General features: G+C 39.6%; 1 protein-coding gene across 4 annotated transcripts in view; it reads right to left on the reverse strand.

The window, feature by feature from the left end:
• Positions 1-22,822, reverse strand: part of LOC122560216 (calcium-responsive transactivator-like) — a 119,320-nt gene that overhangs the window by 40,125 nt on the left and 56,373 nt on the right. For 2 of the 4 annotated variants that reach the window (XM_043710641.1, XM_043710640.1), the window contains exons 10-11: positions 19,201-19,328; positions 7,330-7,447 (exon numbers count right to left, since the gene is read on the reverse strand). In XM_043710641.1, coding sequence (XP_043566576.1) covers positions 7,330-7,447; positions 19,201-19,328 — 246 coding nt within the window. Of the gene's footprint in view, positions 1-7,329; positions 7,814-19,200; positions 19,329-22,822 lie in introns of those variants that run through there. The other 2 variants (XM_043710642.1, XM_043710643.1) reach the window with 2 other exon arrangements.

Consider the following 22,822-nt stretch of genomic DNA (forward strand, 5'->3'; position numbering starts at 1 on the left):
TGGGCTAAAAGCTGGCAAATAAGACTAGATTTATTTAGGATAGCTGGTCGGCATGGACAGGTTGGATCAAATGGTCATTTCCATGCTGTATATCTTTATGACTCTATGACTCTGTAACAGCAGCGAATAAGCTGTTCTTGAATCTGTTAATACATGTATATCTTTATAACTCTATGACTCTATAACAGTGAGGAAGAAGCTGATTTGAATCGTTCATACAAACCTTTATATCTTCTGACTGACGGAAGAGGGTGGAGGAGCCTATAACTGGGGTGGGAAGGTGTTTGATTTGAATATCACTTGATTCCAAGATCTCAATGTCTGGAGTCCTTGGTCTCACTTGTATTTCCTCTAAACATAAATGCCATTTGTGTATTGCAGTTATATTTGCCTCCTTAGCTCTGTTAGGCAATGCTGTCTCCAGTTTACCCTTCAATTCAATCAACCTGGGTTTTGGAAGTTCCCTTCAGACTGCTGGGTCAACCCAACCATCTGCAGGAATTCCTTTGACATTTCTAGTGCCATGTCTTAAACACAGGATGTGTTTAAGACATGGCATTTTCCTTCATCTGTGTTACTTATAATACCACAACAAATCCTTGTTGCTTCTGTTTCAAAATCAACCCAGATTAAGTTTCCAAAGCTTGTCATACCTCATTGGGGTAACACACTGAAAATTAAAACCCGTTATTCTCAGTTGTCACAAAAGTTTAAAAGATTTTACCAAAATTTTCCAATTTAACTGTCTTTGTAGACTTTGTTAACAGAAATCACAGGCCAGATTTCTGTAGTTAACAGGAATTACTATTTATTATGAATAAAGAAATTCTATCTATTGGCAAACAACTTTGAACCGTCAACATATAACTCTACATGTTAACAGAAGAATACAGGAACAGGGCTAGGCCATGTAGCCCCTCAAGCCAGTTCCACCATTCAATGAAATCATCGCTGATCTGAGGTCTAACTTCATATGCCTGCCCTTTGCCCAAATACCTCAATACATTTGCTTATCAAACATTTATCAACCACAGACTTAAAACTGACAACTGATCTAGCACCAACTGCTATTTATGAAAGACAGTTTCAACCTCCACCGTCCTTTGAGCATTGAAATCCTCCCTCACATCTCTCGAGCAGAGTGGCTCTAATATTTAGACTAAGAATGCTCAACCAGTGGAAATAGTTAAAACTCTGACCTTCTTATAAAATTCCTCTACAAACACAGACAGACAGAAAAAGGAAACATTGGTATAATGAATGGAGGGAAAATCTGAGAATGCTGTTCAATGGCTCCTGCCCAAAGGGTTCACTGAGTTTGTCTGGACTTGTTGTTCATCGATCTATCTCTTCTCCAGGTGATTTACACTTCCTTGTAGGAGGCACAGAGTGACTGGTTCACAAATTATCTGACCTATAGTGAGTGGAAAGGGAAATTAAACTGGCTTTCTTCAAACTTTAGTTTTTTTTTAAATTGTAGAGATAAGAACACCACTTCCCCTTTCAGAGGTCTGGCTATATCATTCATACTCACAAGCTGTTCACCTGTGAGCCAATCACACAGGTGTTGGCAGGCAGAAGGTGCTTGTCATTGGCAACTGATCACCACTCCACTGAACAATGAGCTACTTATTGCTATCCAAATTTCACTTTTTACACACGTCCTACAAAACAGCACTTACAGTATGCGTTGGTAACTGGTTTTGTAAAGTGCAGCAACATTTCAACCATTTTTGTTTTTTTCCCAGAGAAACAAAGAAGTACAGCGGATAAGAGCAGGAGTAGGCCATTTGATCCCTTCAGCCTGTTCACCAATCACTATGATCATGGCTGATCATCCAACACAATACCCTAATCCTGCCATCCCCCCATATCCCATGATCCCTTTAGCCACAATAGTTATATCTACCTCCTTCTTGAAAACACAATGTTTTAGCTTCAACCTATTTCTATGGTAGCGAATTCTACAGGCTCACCACTCTATGGGTGAAGATGTTTCTCCTCATTTCAATTCTAAAAGGTTTACCCCTTATCCTTCAATGATTTCAGTCCATACTCAAAAATACAGAAAAATAAAAAGATATGGTTGTTACACCTCCCAAAAGTATATCAATTCCATACTTTTCAGGATTAAACTCCACCTGCCACTATCCTGCCCAATTGACCAGCCTGTCTATATCTTTTTGTGGTGTACAACTTGCCTCCTCACTACTTATCACACTATCAATTTTTATGTCATCTGCAAATTTACTGATATGACCTTCACATGTGTGTCAAAATCATTAATGTATACTATAAACAGCAGAAGGCCCAGTACCAAACTCTATTAAATGCCATTGGATACAGGTTTCCATTCACAAAAACAAACTTCAAACAGCTCTATGCCTCTTGCTACTGAGCCAATTTTGAATCTAACTTGTCCTGGATCCCAAGGGTAATTCTTGACCTGTTTGCCAAGAGGCATTTTGTCATAAGCCTTACTGATGTCTATGTAGCATACATCAACTGCATGATCCTCATCCATACACCTAGTTACCTCCTCAAAAAAATCAATCAAATTTGTTATACCTGATCTCCCATTGACCAAGACATGCAAATGATCCTTGACTAATCCTTGTGACTCCAACTGGAGATAAATTCTGTCCCTCAGAATTTTTTCCAAAAGTTTGCCTAACACTAGATGTTATACTCACTTGTCTGTAGTTCCCTGGTTTATCCCATTAGCTTCTTCCAATCCCCAGCATATCTCCCCGATGTGTCTTGAGATAATTTGAAAATTAATGTCCAGGCTTCTATAATCTCCACTTTTGACTCTCACAGCTGCCTAGGATATATCTCATTGGGCTTGGGATTTATCCAATTTTAATCCCAAAAATACTTCCTCCCTCTCAAAGCTAATTTGTTCAAGTTTATCACATTCACACTCATTGACTTCCATACCCTACCATATTCTTCTCCACAATGATTACAAAATAATCATTAAAAATCGCATATGTCTTCAGGCCCCACACTTGGTTTGGTCTCTATTAAGCCCTGGTTACCCTTTTACACTGAATATACCTTGTAAACATCTTTGGATTATCTTTTATTTTACTAACCAGTGCTTTTCATGCCCACTTTTTAAGTAATCCTCTGCATTTACTACTCTTCTCTAGGGCTTCAACTGTTTTTAAGCTCTTGATAACTACCAAAAGCTTCCATTTTATTCCTTATCCTGTCCAGTATATTCCTCGACATCTAGGGTTCCCCGGACTTTCTTGCTCCCCTCTTCACCTGTACAGAAAGATGTTAGCCCTGCACTCTTACTATTTCCTTTTTAAATGTTTCCCATTGCTCTGATGTAGATTTCTCTACAAGAAACTGCTTGGCCAGATCCTATCTTGTAATAAGATTGACCAACTTAAAACCTTTACTTCCAGCCCAATGTTGTGCTTTTCCATAACTACTTTAAAACTTACTGAGTTTTGGTCACTATCACCACAATGCTCCCCCACTGAAAATTTTAGGGAACAAAGCCTATGGAGTGGTAGAATTGAGTCTAGCATGGTCCCTACCTCCAAATGTTTTCTACTTTCCAGATTAAAATCTCTCCTAAACACATAGGTCAATTCACCTTCTTCCCAACATGAATGGCTCCTTTAAAAAAGTCCCAGGACCTTGATCTAGATCACAACTTTGGCAAAAACTAATGATTTATTCCTTGGGTCATAATATTCTGTGTACCGGTTTCATCATTTTTTGAGGTATAATGTTCACAAACAGACAAACAAACTGCTGCTATAAAAGTTTCTGAAGAGGCTTGACAGGGTAGACATTGAGAGTTCATTTCCTATCACTGGGGAATATACACTGCAGCATATTTTCAAGATTGACCAGCCGATTAAAGAATAAGAAGCTTACTATCAATAACAAGAGAAAGAAAAGAGAGACTAAAAGGGTTGATTTCCCTCTAACAAAAAGAAAACAGAAGTTTTCCTATAAGGAGATCAGAATTCCCTTTACTTTAATCTTCTCGTTAAATACTTAAAATGTTCCTGTATAATTTTGTTGGCAGAGGAACTGCTCTACAATAAATCAATGAGTAAGATGAATAAAAATTAACATCAGGAAGATAGTCATAAATGTCATTTGGTTAATTTGTACCTGTGTCCTCAAAGATTAAAAAGCTTCACCAATCTAGTTCGCTATGATAGTGTCAGTGGTACATTTCTTTGTGCAGTTTTGGGTTCTTCAAAAAAATAGAGTGGAATATACTCACTATTCATGTCAAGCATCCAAATTGGGGATGGATTAGGAAGACCACATAGTAAACTCACCTTATGGCTGTTCCTGGATACAGAATCTATCTCCAGGGAAACAGTCACACTTTCAAGTTTCATTTTGAGGAGGGCCTGCCATTGGTCCAGAGAAAACCTCTCAATCCAATTAAAGGCAGCGGCAGACTCTTGAAGCTTGAATCTGAGACCTTTCAGCATGAGAGGAGTAGCAGGCAGTAATGGGAGGTAATTTACAGGAAAAGCACTTAACATGAAAGCTCCTCATCTCCAACCTCTCCACATCTTTAGTTGATTCAGCAGCCAAGGAAAAGGGAGATGCTGCGGAAAGGGGAGCATCTCTACAGGTCAGGCGATAGCTGCTCACATACCCAGTCAGGGATCGTAATCTGCCAGGTTCCAGTCTTCCATCGGCTTTGGGAAGGGACCTGGAGGCTGACTGGAACATCCTGCATTGGCTTCTCTAATTAGACTTAATTACTGATTCTAATTGGATACTCATTGTCTGTGGGTGGATAGCGCTGTTGGTTCCAATCCCATCTCCACAAAAATGGGAATCAATTTGGAGCCAGAGAACAGGCATGTTGGCCAGTCAGGCCACGTTTTAGTTTTGTTCATCCCCATGTGACCCATCGGATAGGTCAGAACAAGAGGAAATGTCCTAAAATGCACAATGTTAACAGTATGATTCCGCCTTCCCTCACCTATCCTAGAAGTTGGGTGAATGCAAAAGGAAATTGGTTGCATTGTTCATAAGTGGATGGCCTGACACAATCATTTCAGGTCCACACATAAATATACCCACTTAATTAAAATAGTGTACATGAGGCTGCTGGGGATCATGGAACAGTATACCAAATAACTGCTTTTGCAAGGAACAGAGAGTAAAAGGAATAATTTGGAGAGGAGAAGCTAAGACACAACTTTAAATAAATATACAATATTTATGAAAATTGCACAATCTATTCAAGGGTAACCAAGATACTGAGAATGGCTGAGAACTACTGTGTGCAACTCTGCAACTCACTAATAAACGTGTCAAACTAGGGCAGGTTTAGCAGTCATTTACAATATCCTGAGATAGAAGAGCTTCATGGGACTGTGAATAGTCCCAGTAGATTACTTTATAGAAATATATTCTTTCAAAAATCAGTGTGTCCTTACGGCTGCATAAAATTCCGAACCATAACATTTTCCACCTGGAACAGATTTCTACTCAAAAGAATATCATATCCCAAGTTAATTATCCACTGACACAACCACAGATTCTGTATCCACTGTTCCTGCCATTGGCTGTCTCCCTAACAATTTCTGGGAATTCTAAGAGAGAAGGATACCAATTCTTGGCCTCATGCAAAGAACCATTGTTCATACAAGAGCAAAAAATCTTACAGTTAAAAGTAAATGTCATCAGTGCTTTAAAAAACAGAAAAATCAGTCAGAATGTCCTTTATTTTAGTCTTCTTGTAAAATACTTTAAATGTTCCTGTATAATTTGCTCTACAATAAATCAGTGAGTAAAATTAAAATCAGGAAGATGGTCATAAATGTCATTTGGCTAATTTGGACCTGTGTCCTCAAAGGTTAAAAAGCCTCACCAACCTAGTTCACTGTAATATTGTCAGTGGTACATTTCTTTGTGTAGTTGTGGGCTCTTCAAGAAAATAGAGTAGAATACACTCACTATTCATATTAAGCATCCAAATTGGGGATGGCACAGGAAAACTATATAGTAAACTCACCTTATTGCTTCAACAATACTAATTAATCTCAGCTCAAAGTGAAACTTCTACTGAAATTTCCCATTCTAGTTGTTTTTATACTTTGTCAGAGAGAAAGTAGGAGTTGTTACCCTGCAACATACTGCTACTAGGGTTGTCTTGTGACTGCTGCACTAACATCTCAGTTCTGGTTTGGCCAGTAGGGAGTTGACAGTCAGTCATTCAATAAATAAGTGTCAATCCCTTCTAATACTCAGTGTTTTAAATAAAGCATCAAAAAAATCCTGTAAGAATGTTAATCATAACTCTTCATAAATTTAATTATAAATTCACCCAATGCTTGTCTTCATTATAAACAGAATATGTGGCAAACAGAGGCTTTGATAAATTCAGACTGATCAATAACTTCAGTAATTAGAAAACATAGTTAAGGCAATGAACTTATTACAGCTCTTTGTATATTATGTTGCTCATCTAACCTGGATTGGGATACGGGAATTCAATCTATAAATGAGACACGCCAGCCTCGTTATCAAAGCAATTACACTCTTGATACATCTTGCTACCAAAAATGCCATTTCAACTTTCATCTCAATCTTTACAACATTTTCTGTCCAACTACTATAGTTTGACAAGCTCAACATTAAGATATTCAGCTGTTCTTCTGATGAAGCATCCCATCTGATCCAGTTTGCAAAAGATTTGGCCGCTGTTCCGGTATCCAAAATGGATGAGTGGAGTAACTGGAAATTATTGCACCTTGGATTCTAGGGAACTAATAAATGCTAAGATGTTGTGCCAATTTAACAAAACCAATATAAGATAAGGGCAGGTGGATGCATATCAGCTCACCTTGATATGTCTACCCAGTTAAAGATATGTCTGCCCAGTTAAAGAGGGCTCTTGTGGCCACGGTGGTAGTATTCCTAGCTCTGAGCCAGGAGGCTTGGATATCAAGTCCCGCTTGCTCCAGATGAGTGTAATAATATATCTGAACAGATTGATTTAAATAAAAGGGTCTGCCCATTTAATGCTGTTGTGATTAATTCCACACCATCCTGAGAGTATTTAGTAATCTTAATCATTATTAATGATTGCAAAATCCAAGAAAGGGCCGTGGTCAGGGGTGCAGCCAGGTTAAAGCACGGAAGGCTATTTACGGCATTAGAACATTCCTCTTGAACATATTTAACTGAGGAATAAGTTAAGACATGACGTCAACAGGGGAGGTTCGGACCCTGAGGGTTGGAGAAAGCCCAAGGGTATCCTGACCAGTCATCAGATGTACCCACTAAAGACGTTGTCTCTGATGCCCGAGATTGTGCTGCTCTCACCTGTATGCAGTACCTCCAAAGCTGTGCCAGAGGCCCGTTTCTGATTTGAAGTCATGGTGCTGGCAGTGTTGATTTGCAGTCCCACACTCACGTCTAGCACCTCAGCTGGATTGTTGCACTGAGCACAAAGAGAAAGAACAACTGAAGAGATACATCTTCCAGAGTGTGGGAACAAATCATCAAGTGATTGATTTTTTCACCACTCCTCAGCACAAATAAATATCTTGTAGAGGGATTAAAGCCTCAGGAGCACTACATCAAATAAACTGGACCATGCCTCGAGCTTCTAAAGGGTCTCTTAGACAAACACTGCAGTGCTGCAGATGGATATACTGCGGAATACGTTCATCAAATGGAAAGTGGATCAACATTAGACAACAGAGAGCTCTGCTAGTTATCATAGGAATGTCTCAGCAGTCCTGCATTTTGATGTCGTAATTGCTTCCTATCTTCGGGTTTCTGCCTTTGCCCCATGGTGAAGAATCTATTGATTGGGTAAGAGAAAGAATGAATTCTTTTATGTTATTGTCTTAGCGACAGTTAACTTCTTTAAGAATTCAATTTTGGTCCTACAGGAATTTCTGAAAATCTTAACAAAAACAAATCTGATGTTGGCAAGATAATTCCTGCAAAACTGTACATGAAAATCTAACAGGCTTATCTCAAGCTAACGTTAGCTAATTGTACAGTTAGCATAGTATCTCCAAGTGTACTGATGTTTGAAGATTCATTTCTCAACAATCTGTTTTATCTAGGTACATGCTTACAGGCAGAAATTAAAGTGTGCATAAGGTTTGGAGATTGAAACAATGGTCTGACTCAAAATAAGGGTACGGAATATTTAGCTTGTTTTTCAGCAAAATAGTTTTACAAGTCTAAAGCATCACAGATTATGATGATTTTCCATTTGATTCTCAACACTAAAAAAAAGTTGTGAAGGCTTAATGAGAACATAGATTAATGCCACAACTCCAAGCCAATTCAGTCTCTGGCCTTCTTAGAAATGATATCTACCTCTTAAGCTCTTTAGTAATTCATTTACTTGGGTATTTCAAATGCCATTGATAGAATCTAGCAATATGTCAAATTACATTGTCATTGTATAGCTTCTCACCAAATCTTTAGTTTCTTATCAAATTGTACTTTGACTACCAGCACAACATCAGGGAGCTGAATCTAGCAACCACAATTTCTTGCTCTGCCATTTTGGCAGCAATAACGCCCTCCCCCCTCCACGAGCAATTTGACAGCAGCTTCCTGGAGAGGCCATCAGAGTCAGAAGCCCTATGGCCCAGAACGTGGAGGCCAGCTGCAAATAATACCCCCATGGCCCAACAATATCACTGGAGGGTTTTCCACCAATTGGTCAGGCCTACAACCCTTGGCCATCTGATCTTTAAAATTAAATAATTTACTTACTCATGGTCGCTTCCATGTGAAGAGCCCTCATGTTCCCCAGCCTCCATCGGCAGCACCACATCTCCCAGTGCAGCAGCTGAAGCTTCAGAACTGCCAGCCCTATGATCTGTGCTGACAGGTTGCACTGTTCGCCTGGTGGTGGCCAATTAGGAAGGCAAATCCAGGGAAATAGCTGATACAGTCCAGCTGCCAGTGTGTGCTCATCATCCAAATATAGTCCCAACATCAGTCAAATTCTGGTCATTAGTGCTGCTTCTGTCTGTGCAGTTGCAGCCTGTATTACTCAGTGTTTTACCATTTTGTCTTGTATTACTCAGCTGTTTGTTGGAACACAGGTTTACAGGGCAGGCTGTGTAAGGCTATGCTGGATTTATTTTGTTTTCCTAAGTGATGCTACACTAGAACAACTTGGTTCAGAAAGCAACAAGCTCTGATACATCGGTCTTCTGCATCTTACGTTGAGATATTTATTGTGTGAAATGCGTGGGATCACTTTCACATTGCATTTGCAGTGAACCAGTGAAAAATCTTTCACTAAGAGAAAGGATAAATTCAGTAACTATAGATCAGTCAGAGAAATGGTGGTGGTGAGAAATTTTTTAAAGCCAGTAAGCTGGGACAAAATTAATCAGCATATGGGAGAGCATATGCTAATATGTGAAAGCAAGCAAGGATTTGTGGAAGGCAAGTCATGCTTGATGATTTTGATCAAGCTCTTCGATGAAATAATAGAGAAGGTTAACAAGAGTGGCACAGTTGCAAGTAGAAGGACTTTCAAAGGCATTTGATAATATACAGTACCATTTCTGCCAGACAATGACCGTGTCTAACAAGTCCTAACCCTTTGATGGTCAATGGCAACACTACTGTTCAACCACTTACCATCGACATCCTTAGCACCACCACAGATCAGAAACTTAACTGGAATACCATATAATACTATGGCTGGAAATTCAGTGTGTAAGGAACTCACCACCTCAAAACCTGCCATAGGAAACATAGCAATATAGTACATATTGAGAAATAAAAACAGTAACAAAGTTCTAGGACAGAGATGGGCAAAATGGGAAGACTTGTAGAAGATAAAACTTAAACACAGAGAAGTTATGATTAATTTTGACAGGAGGAATGAGGAAAGGAAATATAAACTTAATGGCTCAATTGGATGTAGGTTTGCTCACTGAGCTGGAAGGTTCATTTCCAAGCATTTCCTTACCCTACTAGGTATCATCTTCAGTGGGCCTCAGGCGAAGCACTGCTGAAAATTCCTGCTCTCTATTTATATGTTTGGGTTTCTTTGAGTTGGTGATGTCATTTCCTGTGGTGAAGTCACTTCCTGTTCCTTTTCTCAGGAGATGGTAAATGGGGTATAACTTGATGTGTTTGTTGATAGAGTTCAACAATGCTATGCTTCTACAAATTCTCATGCGTGTCTCTGTTTGGTTTGTCCTAGAATGGATGTGTTGTCCCAGTTGAAGTGGTGTCCTTCCTTATCTGTATGTAAGGATACTAGTGAGAGAGGGTCATGTCATTTTGTGGCGAGTTGGTGTTCATGTATCCTGGTGGCTAGTTTTCTGCCTGTTTGTCCAATGTAGTGTTTGTTACAGTCCTTGCACGGTATTTTATAAATGACATTAGTTTTGCTCTTTGTTTGTATAAGGTCTTTCAAGTTCATTAGCTGCTGTTTTAGTGTGTTGGTAGGTTTATGGGCTACTATGGTGCCAAGGGGTCTGGCAGTCATTTCCGAGATGTCTTTGATGTAGGGGAGAGTGGCTAGTGTCCATCCTAGGACAAACCAAACAGAGACATGCATGAGAATTCTTAGAAGCATGAAATTCCAACCGGAACCCTATCAGCAAACACATTGAGTTAGACCCCATCTACCACCCCTAAGAAAAGGAACAGGAAGTGACTTCACCACAGGAAATAACATCACTGTCTAGAAATGAACCTTCCAGCTCAGCGAGCAAACCTATATCCAAAACATCAACCTGAACTACAAATCTTCTCAAAACTCGTTAATGATTCAATTTTAATCTGGGATGTACATACACAAGTCTTTGAAGGTGCAGCAGAAATAAGGACTTTTAAAATAGCTTTCATGATTCTTGGATTAACAAATACAGATATAGAACACAAAAGCAAGGAAGTTATGCTAAATTGTTAGAAAACATTGGTTAAATTTCAACTGGAGAATTCTGGTCAATGGTGGGCACCAAACTGCAAAAAGAATTTTAAGGTTTCAGAGGGTGCAAAGGAAATTTATGAACAATGGTACCAGGAGTAATAGACTTCAGTGACGTGGAAGACTAAAGATATTAGAGTATTTCTTCTTACAGCAGGGAAGAGCAAGAGGAGATTTGATACATGTTGTGAATAACCTTTAGGGTTTTGATAGATCGAGTGTGAACTCAGAGTAATGCCCAGGCCCAATCTTCTTGAGCAGCTTCATCAATGGCCTCTGCTCTACATAAAATCAACAATACAACAATAGAGACATCCACTGATGATTGAACAACATTCAATATCAGACACAACTCCTCAGATATTGAAACAGTCCAATTCCACAGGTAGCAAGCCCTAACTGAATTCCCCAAAATCAACAGTTTGGGGGTTACCATTGACCAGAAACCTAATGGAACCAGCCACATAAATACTGTGGCTACAAAAGTAGATCAAGGACTGGAATATTATGTTGGGTAACATGCTGTAATACCCCAAAGCCTCTGTACACAATCTAAATAAGCTGATCAGAATTGCAATGAGATACTCTCAATAAAAGGGTACAGCTCCAACAAAATTCATGAAGCTCAACACCATCCAGACAAGGTAGCCCGCCCTCTTGATTACTGCTCCATCTACCATTTAATACACAGTCACTCCTTTTGCCAAACCCAGACAGGGACAGCACTGTGTACTATAGACAAGCTGCACTGCAGCAACTCACCAAGCCCCATTTGACAGGCTGTTCCAAACCCACAGCCTCCACCTCCAGGCATTTGGGAACCACTACCATAGCCACCCCTCCAAATCACTCATCATCCTGCCTTGAAACTAAATCACTGTTCCTTCAATATTGCCAGCTCAAAATCATAGAATCACAGAATCACTGCAGTGCAAATAGACCATTTGGCCCATCAGGTCTGCACCACCGCTCTGAACAGCATTGCACCTGGACCCAACCAGCTTTCTCCCCCCACACCCATAACCCCGTATGGAGCTTTCTTCCTTTTAGCCCATGGCTAATTTACACACCCCTGGAGATTACAAGGCAATTTAGCATGGCCAACCTACCTAACTTGTACACCTTTATACTGTGGGAGGAAACCAGAGCACCTAGAGGAAATACATGCAGACATGGGGAGAATGTGCAAACTCCACACAGACAGTTGCCTGATCAAGGAATCAAACCTGGGTTCCTGGTGCTCTGAGGCAGCAGTGCCAACCACTGTGCCACTGTGCTGCCCCAATCCTGGAATGCACTCCTAATGGCACTGTGAGTGTGTATTCACCACATGGACTGCAGCAGTTCAGAAAGGCAGTTCACCAGTACCTTCTTGATGGCACTTAAGAATGGGCAATAAATGCGGGCCCAGCCAGAGACACTCAAAACCCACAAACATACAAATAAAACTGTTTCCTCTGGCAGAAGTGTTGGTAACCATGGGAGACAGATTTAAAAAGTAATTGGCAAAAGAACTAGAGGTTATGCAAGGAGAGAAAGACATATGCTGTGCATTACAAACTATGACGCACTGCCTGATGTGGTTGTAGAAGCCAATTCAGTGATCATTTTGAAAAGGGTATTGGATAAAGAGAAAAAAATTGCTGTGTTGTTTAGGAAGAGAGACAAGTGAGTCTAATTATATCTTTTTCAAAAAGCAGGTGTAGGTACAATGGGAAAATGGCAAGATATATTGGATCGCTCTGGAATTTAACCACTCACCTGTACAATTGCATTGAGAGTGCCGTTCATCATTTGGTATGGCAATATCACAGTGCTAAATGGGCTAAATTAAACACAAGAGTAGCAGCTCAGATCTGGTCCTTCATTGGCCAAGACAGGCCATCAACAGCAGCCACAAGAATTTTGTGTTTTACCACAATGCTTAATTTCATGACTCAACAAATTCCTCATTAGTTTTACCATCAGGTCAGGGCAGCCAACCTTGGTTTAATAAATATAGAGAGAGGAGTACACCTGAACCAGCAACAGGAATACCTGAACCTCCGCAGTCAGTCTGGTGAAGCTACAACACAGGACTGTGTGTCTGCTAAGTTAAGACATCATAGAATCTTACAGCGTACAAGGAAGCCATTTGTCCTATCATAGCTCTGCCAACTTTTGGAAGAGTTGTTAATTTAGTCTGAAACCCTACATTCCTGAGAATTATTCTTCAAGTATATGTCCAATTGTCTTTTGCAAGTTCCCATGGGATCTAATTCCAACATTTTCTTGGAATTGCACTCCAGATCTTTACAATCCAATCTGCAAAGGAATTTCCTCATTTCCACTTTAGTTTTTTTGAATCTCTTATGATCGTTGATGTCTAACCCAGTTGCCAGAAGAAATAGTTTATCCCTAATTACTGTAAGAAAATACTCATGATGTTGAACATCACTATTTGGCCTCCCGTTAAGTCTGCTCTAAGGGGAACAATCCCTGTTTCTCTGATCTCACAACATATCTGAATCTTTCATCCCTGGTATCATCTAGGGCAGCACAACAGTTAGCGCTGCTGCCTCATGGCACCAAGGACTGAGGTTCGATTCCACGCTCAGACAAGTGTGTGTGTGTGTGTGTTTTTTACTCTGGGTGCAAGAGTTTCCTCCCACAGTCCAAAGATGTGCAGGTTAGCTTGACTGGCCATGCTAAATTGCCCATAGTGTCCATGGATGTCGAAGCTAGGTGGGTTAGCCATGGGAAATGTGTGGTTACAGGGATGGGGTGGGTCTGGGTGGGATATTTTTCAGATGGTTGGTGTGAACTCCATGGGCCAAATCGCCTGATTCCATTCTGTAAGAAGTCTATGATTCTATGATCTTGGGAAACATATTCTTAACCTTCTCCAGAGCCTCAAAATCCTGGTGCACACAATTGGATTCAATATTCCTTTCCACTGCATATGTATTCATCATGACTCTATGTTTCCTATGCCTTTGCCACCATCTCTTTAATGCTATATGCTTCTATTTTCTGAATAAATGCAGTCCTTATATCACATGCTTTTCAAAGTTTATGTGAATAACATCTACTGCATTATCTTCATCAACTCTATCTATTGTTTCATAAACCCTTTAAAAAAATCAGTACTGGCTGCTGCTTATTAATTAATAGGTTTCTAGCAGAGGATTAATTTTTCCTTGACAATGCTATCTGCTAGTTTTACTACCACTGACAGCAAATTATTGATATCAGGTTTATCCCTCGCTCCCTTTTTTTGAACAATACATTTAGAATCCTTTAGTCCTCTTGCATTACTCCAATATTCAAAGGATGGTTAAGAATTGTGGCCAAGCCTGAATTCTCTCCTAATTTGCCTCAGCAAGGGGACTGGGTGAAATGGAATTAGGAACAGTGAAGCAACTGATCAAATCAAAGATCTGTAGTCCTAACAAAATCAGTCAGGGAAGTGACATACGTTAAACAACTAACAAGAGGAAAGGGATCCATGCGTAACCCCATCCTCAATAGTGTCACAGCCCATTACTTGAGTCCAAAGCAAAAACTGAAGCATACAGAACTGCCTTTAGCCAGAAATGCAGAGGAAATGATCTATCTCAGATTCGTCCTGAGATACACCTCAACAATTCTGTCAATTTGATTCACGCCACATGCTATCAAGAAATAGATTAGTGCAATAAATAGGGCAACATATAGGTCCCCAACAACATACCAACATTAGCAATGACCTGTATTCCAGAACTAGCAATGTTTAATCTCCTGATAATATTTGAGAGGTCACCATTTCACAGAAACAACTGGACCAGGAAATAAAGAAACAAGAGAATGTTAGAGACTACATATTCTGTTGTGAATGACTCATCTCCCCACCTCCCAAGCCTATTCACCCTCTAGAAGGCACAAGTCAGGAGTGCAGTGGAATGGTCTTCATCTCTACAGCATTAAGATGCTTGACACCATCTAGGGAAATGCAATTTGATCTGCATCCTATCAATTTTAAATATTCGCTTTGTGTAATAATTACAAGAGACAGGGCAGTAACTTGCCAAGCCTACTTCAAGAACACCTACCAAACCCTTAACTTCCATCACATAGAACTATAAGGGCAATAGGCACATAGGAAAACAATAAAGTCAAAGTTCCCATCCAATTTAGACAGGATTCTGTTGCAAAAAATGAGCTTTCAATGTGTGTTGTTGATCAGGCATATTTTTTTAAATTTAAGGTAAGATGTAGGAATGAAGGGAATCATGTGTAGCTTTGAGCTCTGTCCAACAACAAGCTTGGGCAGCTTGGTTGTAATAAATTAAAGGTTGGCCGAAGAAGGGTGCAACTTGGTAGGGAAAACTGCAAGATAGTTACACTTGTATAAAATGACCGGAGCAACTGTGATGACATTGGGTAGACTATTAATATCCAGACCACGGGATGTTGTTAGAAATATCAGGTTTTGTAAATGGTTATGTTTTAAAGTGTTTATTTTGTTTCATGATAGAATGGAATTGAAAGTCTAAAGATGACTAGTTAGCATTTCTACCTGGATACAAGGCCCATGTGAATCACACTGCCGTAGTTGTTGGCTTTGAGAGAGAAAGAGTCCATAGGAAACCCAATGGATCGGGTGGAAGGTGGTTCTGAACTATCAGTGAACTTGACACACAGGGTCAATCTGTAAGAACCAAAAAGGAGAGAGAAAGAGAGGAAGAGAGCAAAAAGAGGAAGAGACAGCAAGTTTTTACTTTTCTCCATGCAGACCATAAATTAAAGCTCATAGTCAGATTAAAACAAAGCAAGAATATTTGTCTAGCTTTGGCAAGAAGAAGAAATCCAAAATCCATCCCTCATCATGAAATTCAGAGCAGTGAGTGGAAGTTATTTGGCTGGGAAATGAAAATGAAATTAAAAATATCTTTGTACTGGTTCCTGGAAAATTGAGTAGTCAATTAAGGGTCAGAATAAGTATGCCCATGGTGGGAGATTTCCAATAAATGATGCTTTTAGCTTGTTTATTACAGTAATCGTTTTACAATTGAAATCTTGTTGTGTGATCCTTTCAGTCATTCACTGGAGGTTGGAATTTCTTTTTAAAAATAATCAGTCTTTAAAGTTGCAAATTCTGACTTTGGTATATATCACTGTTGCTTCAGCATTACCTAATTAAAATCCTCCCTAACTAACAGTATTGTAGCAGTACAATCATGGACCGGAAGAAATGCAATTCAAACATTGGAGGTACTCTGCTTTGATTCTGACCGTGCATAACATCGGACTTATCAGCTATACGCCTGAGTCCTTTATTGTGCTGGCCAGCCTCCCATCTTCCACCCTCGCTGAGGTAAGCTCATTCAAACCTCTGCTGCACATATTTGAATTCTCTGCAAGCCCTATTCAGTCAACATCCCTGAGCTCATTTAATGACATCGGCTCATAGCCCACCAACAACTTAATTTGGAAACACTCATTTTGTGTGGAACACCCTCCATGCCCACAGTCCTTTGAAGAACTCGGTATTTTCTGAAACCCATAGGGTTAGTATCATACCCTGTCTCAACTCTGTAGTTTGCTTGACAATAACTGGATTAAGTTACAGATTGCAGACAAGCTGCTGAGAGCTGACAAGCAATCCTCCATGGGTAGCAATCAGAAATCTGAACTAGTTCACATGTATTAGCCCACACATAGACACAATCACCTAAATGATACCACAGCATCATGAGCATTCCTCATATGTAATATAATACAATAACATGTAAACATTTCCTTGTCTCACTAACTCTTGGTAAAGTAAATGACTATCGCGGCTTAAGAGATTTACATTTTGTCTGGACAGACATTTCCTGTGCATCTCTTGTGTACTCCTTAAGAAAATAAGAAACAGCAAACAAACTTTTACCACAAGATTGTTATTAGAGTTGTTCGGAGTAGGACTTCTGTTTTATCAGTCTAATCCCACCATGACTCCAGCACACTTTACAGGCTAGACGCCAATAACATTGATCTAGCAACTTCTCAAATCTCTCTTTGCTGGTCAGAGAAAGGCCACCTTTGTGGGACATGAGAAGAATACAGCGTTGCAGTAGGGCAGTTTCTGAAGCATCTAAAATGGCTGTAAAAAGACAGGGCCTCAAATATTCTTGGCTCTGACCAAATGACAAAAGAAGCCAACAGTTAGATAGGTTAAAAGAGCAAGAGGTGGCCAGATAGTCTCCCTGACAACCTGAACATCATCCATTTTCAGTCTTGTTCTTATGTGTCATTCCTCTAACAGCTGTACAAATTGGAAATGTTACAAGCGAACATAGAAAAAGAAAATAATCCTGTTCCCTTGGTATCATTTACACAAAGTAGAAATGGTGGCTAAAAAGAAAAATATCACAGTGTCTTTTTGAGATGAGCGACATGACCCAAGCCCTCCCTGGCCCATTTTCTACCAAGCAAGTTCTTTTCTAGGCTAGTCTTAAGAGGGGTCAGATTCTGAATCAGGATTGGGACCTGGAGTTGGGATTCAAACTATTTTCCAACCTCTCATAGTGAGCTTTAGGCAGTGCCACCACAGCCTTCAACACTTGCTTGATTAATGAAGAGGGAATGGACTTGCCATTCAATAGGGAGAGGATAGGGAATGATCTCTCAAATGTGAAGGGTCAATGGGAGTCTCTTCAGCATTCTGCGATTGACTGAGGTGCTGATATGTGAACCCTCAGAGAGTATGGGGATGAGGGTGAATTCATTTTTAGGTTTTAAGAAGACACCACTATTTCATCATGATCATGAGGGCAAGCCTGTCTGATGACTCAGTGACTGTGACGGGTCTGGGGATGCAGTCCCTCACAAAATCTTCCGTTTCCCCAGATGTCCATCTGACCTGAGCTCACCATGGCACACAAACAGTTTGAAAGGCCATTAACTAACACCAATTAGTCTCCATAGGTTGCTGACTGCTTGCAACAGACAGCTGACCCAATTCCAAGATGTTCTTGTCAAGATGGCTCAAGGCCAGGGTCATAATGACAAACTGGCAGACAGGCTAATGACGCCATATTACCTACTGCTGACCCTGTTAAATCCAGGCCAGTTTGTTCATTCTTATAGGAAAATAATCAGCTTCATTGACAACTAACAGTCGTCATCTAAATTCAAACCTTTTTCTCTCTTTCCCTGCAAAACAATTAAAAATAGTGCTAATGTATAGCTGCACTCCATAACTTTCTGCTTTGGGTTACTTTAGATCCTTAAATTACATCTTTCAAGCTCTAACTCTTCCTGCACTCTCAGCAGAAATAAAGACTTAAGATTTGCTCTCTCAATTCATCTCAACCTTTCCTGGAACCTCAAAACGATGGAAATTCTAAATATTCTATTTTTTTAACATCTAGACTTTGGAAACCCAAGTCTCTGATTACCACATGTAGATATATTACAGCTTTTTATGTACTTGATACAAGTATTTATGTACATGATAAAAGTATAGGTGGGCTGCAATGTTGGTCTTTGCCCTTTCTCTAAGGGATTCTTAATTTAAAAAATACAAAATATCCATAAATGCAATTCAGAATTCAAGTGCTAATTATTGATTCGTATGTAGAAAAAAGTAAACCACAAGTCTCTTGGTTTAAAAAAATGACAGCTAGAAAAAATGGCAGCAATTCTACGAAGGAGTCAACTTTTTTTTAAATGTAATGCATTAAAGACAGAATATTTCACATGCTAGAAATGGACTGGATGTTGACAATTGAAACAGTCATAAGGATCTGATTTTATAATTTGAAGGAGCAACCACTGGACAGTAAATCATTTTTATTTTCTTCTCCCGATTTGCAGCTATTCAAAACCAGGGTTTTTAAAAATAACACCAATTTGTAGGTACTTCATGCTGGATGCTAGAGTATGATTCCCATTAAGAAAACTGTTAAGAAAAAGTGCATGGCACAATCTTAGTTTTGTAATTGAAAAATGTATCTGGTTTTGAAAACAGCCAAACATTTCTGAGAAGGCAATCTCATGGGAGGGTGGGATTGGGAAGGGGAGAGGAGCGGGTGTGGGTGAGGGAGAGGGTGTGTACTTGTGAAACTCCAATGGTTTGCTTTGCCTTGAAATAGAGGGTTTTTTTTCTTAGATAGTGCTTTATATGACCACCGAATGTCTCAAAGCGCTTTACAACCAAGCAAGTACCTCTGAAGTGTATTCACTGTTGTAATATGGGAAATGGCAAAATGATTAACAAAAAGCTGTACAATGAAGGTAAATCACGGGATGATCTTTCTTGCCTGTTCATATCCATAAGGCCTCTGTTGCTGAGCTGAGGGCCCTGGTTGAGCAGTTCTGTAGCTTCCATATTGCTGTCCCTGTCCCTGTTGGTAACCTGGATACTGAGAAGCAGCTCCCTGGGATGGACCTGCAATTTTAAATTATGTTTTTATTAACATAGCTAGCTCCTTTTGTTTCTTTACAAATACTAAAATTTCAGGAAATATAGTGAATTTTTTGAAAGAAGCATACCATTGTTGATTGCTGTGAAAACAATGATCCTATAATGTATCTGATAATGACTGACATATGAGCAAAGACTGGATCGATTGAGCTTGTACTCGCTGGAATTTAGAAGAATGGTCGTGAAGATCTCATAGAAACATATAAAATCCTGATGGGACTGGATAGGCTAAATGCAGGAAGAATGTTCACGATGTTGGTGAAGTCCAGAACTAGGGGTCACGGTCTAAGAATAAGGGGTAAACCGTTCAGGACTAAGATGAGGAAGAATTTATTCACTCAGAGAGTTGTGAACCTGTGGAATTCTCTCCCACGGAAGCTGTAGGGGCCAGTTCGTTAGATATATTTAAGAGGGAGCTGGACGTGGCCCTTGCAGCTAAAGGGATCAAGGGGTATAGGGAGAAAGCGGGAATGGGATACTGAGATTGCATGATCAGCCATGATCATAATGAATGATGGTGCAGGCTCGAAGGGCTGAATGGTCTTCTCCTGCACCTATTTTCTGTGTTTCTATCAAATAAGCATCCGTGAATGTTAATGCTTGAGTTCTTACTTGTGCGTGACATGCACATATCATATCCATGAAGAAACTGTGGCATCTCTAGTGAGTATGACATATTACATTAGGTACCATATGCAAATTCCCAATGGCTCAGAAGGGCAACACACCATGTGATGTGGCACCATTCAATGCACATCAAGATTCCATGTCCACTGAGGTAACTAATCTCACCCATAGCAACAATAACAGTAATGGAACAAAGGCCTCAGCATTCCCAGGCTAGGAAAAGATAAAAGGATGACAAGATCAGCTTTTGTTACAATCCTTTCGATTACTGAGCACATCAACATGTGAATTAAAATAATGTTAATTCATATCATACTACCTTCATCCCAGTAGTTAGAAGATTTTTTAAAAATAAGTTTAGCAGTGAAGTTCAATCTTCCCTGGTCACTGAGTATAGCCGTTTTCTAATCAACATGTTCAGAGATGTTATCATACACTTATGGCACAGATAGGATGTGAACCCAGGCTTCCTGGCTCAGAGGTAGGGACATTACAATGCACCACAAGACCCCATTGTCACTGAGTGTATACTAGGTTTAATTTTGAGTGAAGTTGTCTGAGAAATAAATTGTTGCATGATTGAATGTTTTTTCAGTGTTGATTAGAACAACTGAAAAGGACCTTTTCAAATACAATTTATACAGTTGCCAGCTGGAAATCTCCAAGTTATAGAAAATGTCAGATCATTTTTATTAACTTATCTTCAAAAATTTATCAATATATACCTGAACTGCCAGGAGTTATTAGACAATTGGTATGTCTGCATACTTGGTTAGAGATCTTAACATTTTGAACTTGTGTTTCTCACATTATGGGTTATGTACAAAGAGACCATTCAGACTAGTAGATAAGTTTAACCGTGACATCCTAGTTAGGTTAAATATCAATAAAGTTTGGATCCAAACGCAAATCAACATTTTCTTGTACAAGCGTTCACATTTCTACATTAGACTGATTTTCTGATGTATATCAATCTAAATATAATTCCCAATCAGCTTCAAAAGTAGTAAGGTTCATACATACTGCATTGATCACGCTGGATAATCTGGTTTATGCCACCAATTGTCAATTGCAGCATTTAGCTTAGTGTTGGATTACAATATTATATGTTTGATGTTCGTTTTTTGAAATAACAAAATCAACACTCACTGTGTTCATGAAAAACTAGAGTCAAGATACATTTATAAAATCAAGGCACATTTTCCAAGAAAAAAGTCATTTTTATTTTTGCCAACATCTGACCCCATGTTTCAGAAGCTTTTACTTTTTCTATGTTGAGTTACAATCTCTTTCTCATAGAATTATCAATTGCTCAGGCACCTTTCTGTCATCTCCACTGAAGATTCAATTTTCATCAAGGAGTGAATCTTAGTTGGTAACACAAGACTGATGGTAGATGGAAGCAGACATCCGGTTATGAGCTCTGTTGTGTGGCTTCTGATCTCACCTATATGTTACTTGCAACCTTCCTTAGGCTGCTGTCAAATTGTTAACAATAAAAGATAAGGATGGGAAAGGGAATTGGTCCATCCTAGGTCATCCATCTGGAACAAATGTACAAACCCATCACAACATCCAAAAGCTACAACTATTGTGGCCTCCTCAACTATTATCTTGACAAGATAATCTTTCATGCTACTAAATAGTTCAGATGTTTAAATAAACAGAAAAACTGTGGCTAGCTTTTATACAACCAGAAAGAGAGACATTATTCAGAGCAATTGTTATACAATGTTCAAAATTATAGCTTTGCATTATATTTTCTAATAGTTTGAACCAAAAATCATTACAAGGACAATTTTGAAATGAAAAAAACAACTTATTAGAAGCTTGCATTAAATGTATCTGCAAGACACAAGTCATAGAATCCCTACAGTGTGGAAACAGGCTCTTCAGCCCAACAAGTCTACACTGACCCTCTGAAGAGTATTGCATCCAAACCCAATCCCCATTACTCTACATTGACCCCTGACTAATGCACCTAACCTACATGTCCCTGAATACTGTGTGCAACTTAGCATGGCCAATTCACCAACAAGACTGTATTCTATACCCTCAACCAACTCAGAGACTTTCTCCTTGGTGGGTACTCTTTTCAGGTTAGGTTTGGGAGTAAAATCTGGTGGGCACATCACTGACACATCTCTGCAACCGGTCAATGAAGAAACGTCTCAGGCAGTCTGAGAACTGTGGAGACCAGGCACCTGCAAACCCCAGGCAGAAGGCAATCTCATGTACTCAGCCATTAATGACTTTGTGGAAAACACACAGCCAGCCACAGGAGCAGCAGGCAGATTTGTCAAAGCCTGATTTGTCTGGATAAAAGGTAAAAGAGGATGATGCTCATGGAGCAACCAGGGAAGAAAGAGTTGGATGAAGGCCAGGACAAGCAAGCAGTAAACTGCAATCACCAGGTAACTGCTCTGACTTTCACATTAGGAATTCAAGTGGTCTAGTTTCCAGGGCAAGGACAGGAGAATCGGAGGTGCCATAGAATTGAGGTAAGTTTGGCTCGTAATGAGAAACAAATGCATGGAAATAAGGTAACTGCCACTCAATAGCTAGATTCTGAACTTGGTATTTAAAGCTTGAGGAAAACATGGAAAAGTTTTCTCTTAATATTCATTCTTGCCATATTTTCCAATGTTTCGACCATTACCAACAGCATTCAAGGGGAGAGAAAATTCTGCCCAAGGTGCTTTTAGTTTATTCATCTGGTATGTCCACAATGTTACATGATCTGGGTACCGCAATAATACAATAAGGTGCTCACTGGGAAATGTGATCAGGCTGTGGCATGCCAACACCTCACTATAACAGAGTCTCCATGC

Source organism: Chiloscyllium plagiosum, chromosome 20 (assembly GCF_004010195.1).
Source record: "Chiloscyllium plagiosum isolate BGI_BamShark_2017 chromosome 20, ASM401019v2, whole genome shotgun sequence".
NCBI classification, from domain to species: Eukaryota; Metazoa; Chordata; class Chondrichthyes; order Orectolobiformes; family Hemiscylliidae; genus Chiloscyllium; species Chiloscyllium plagiosum.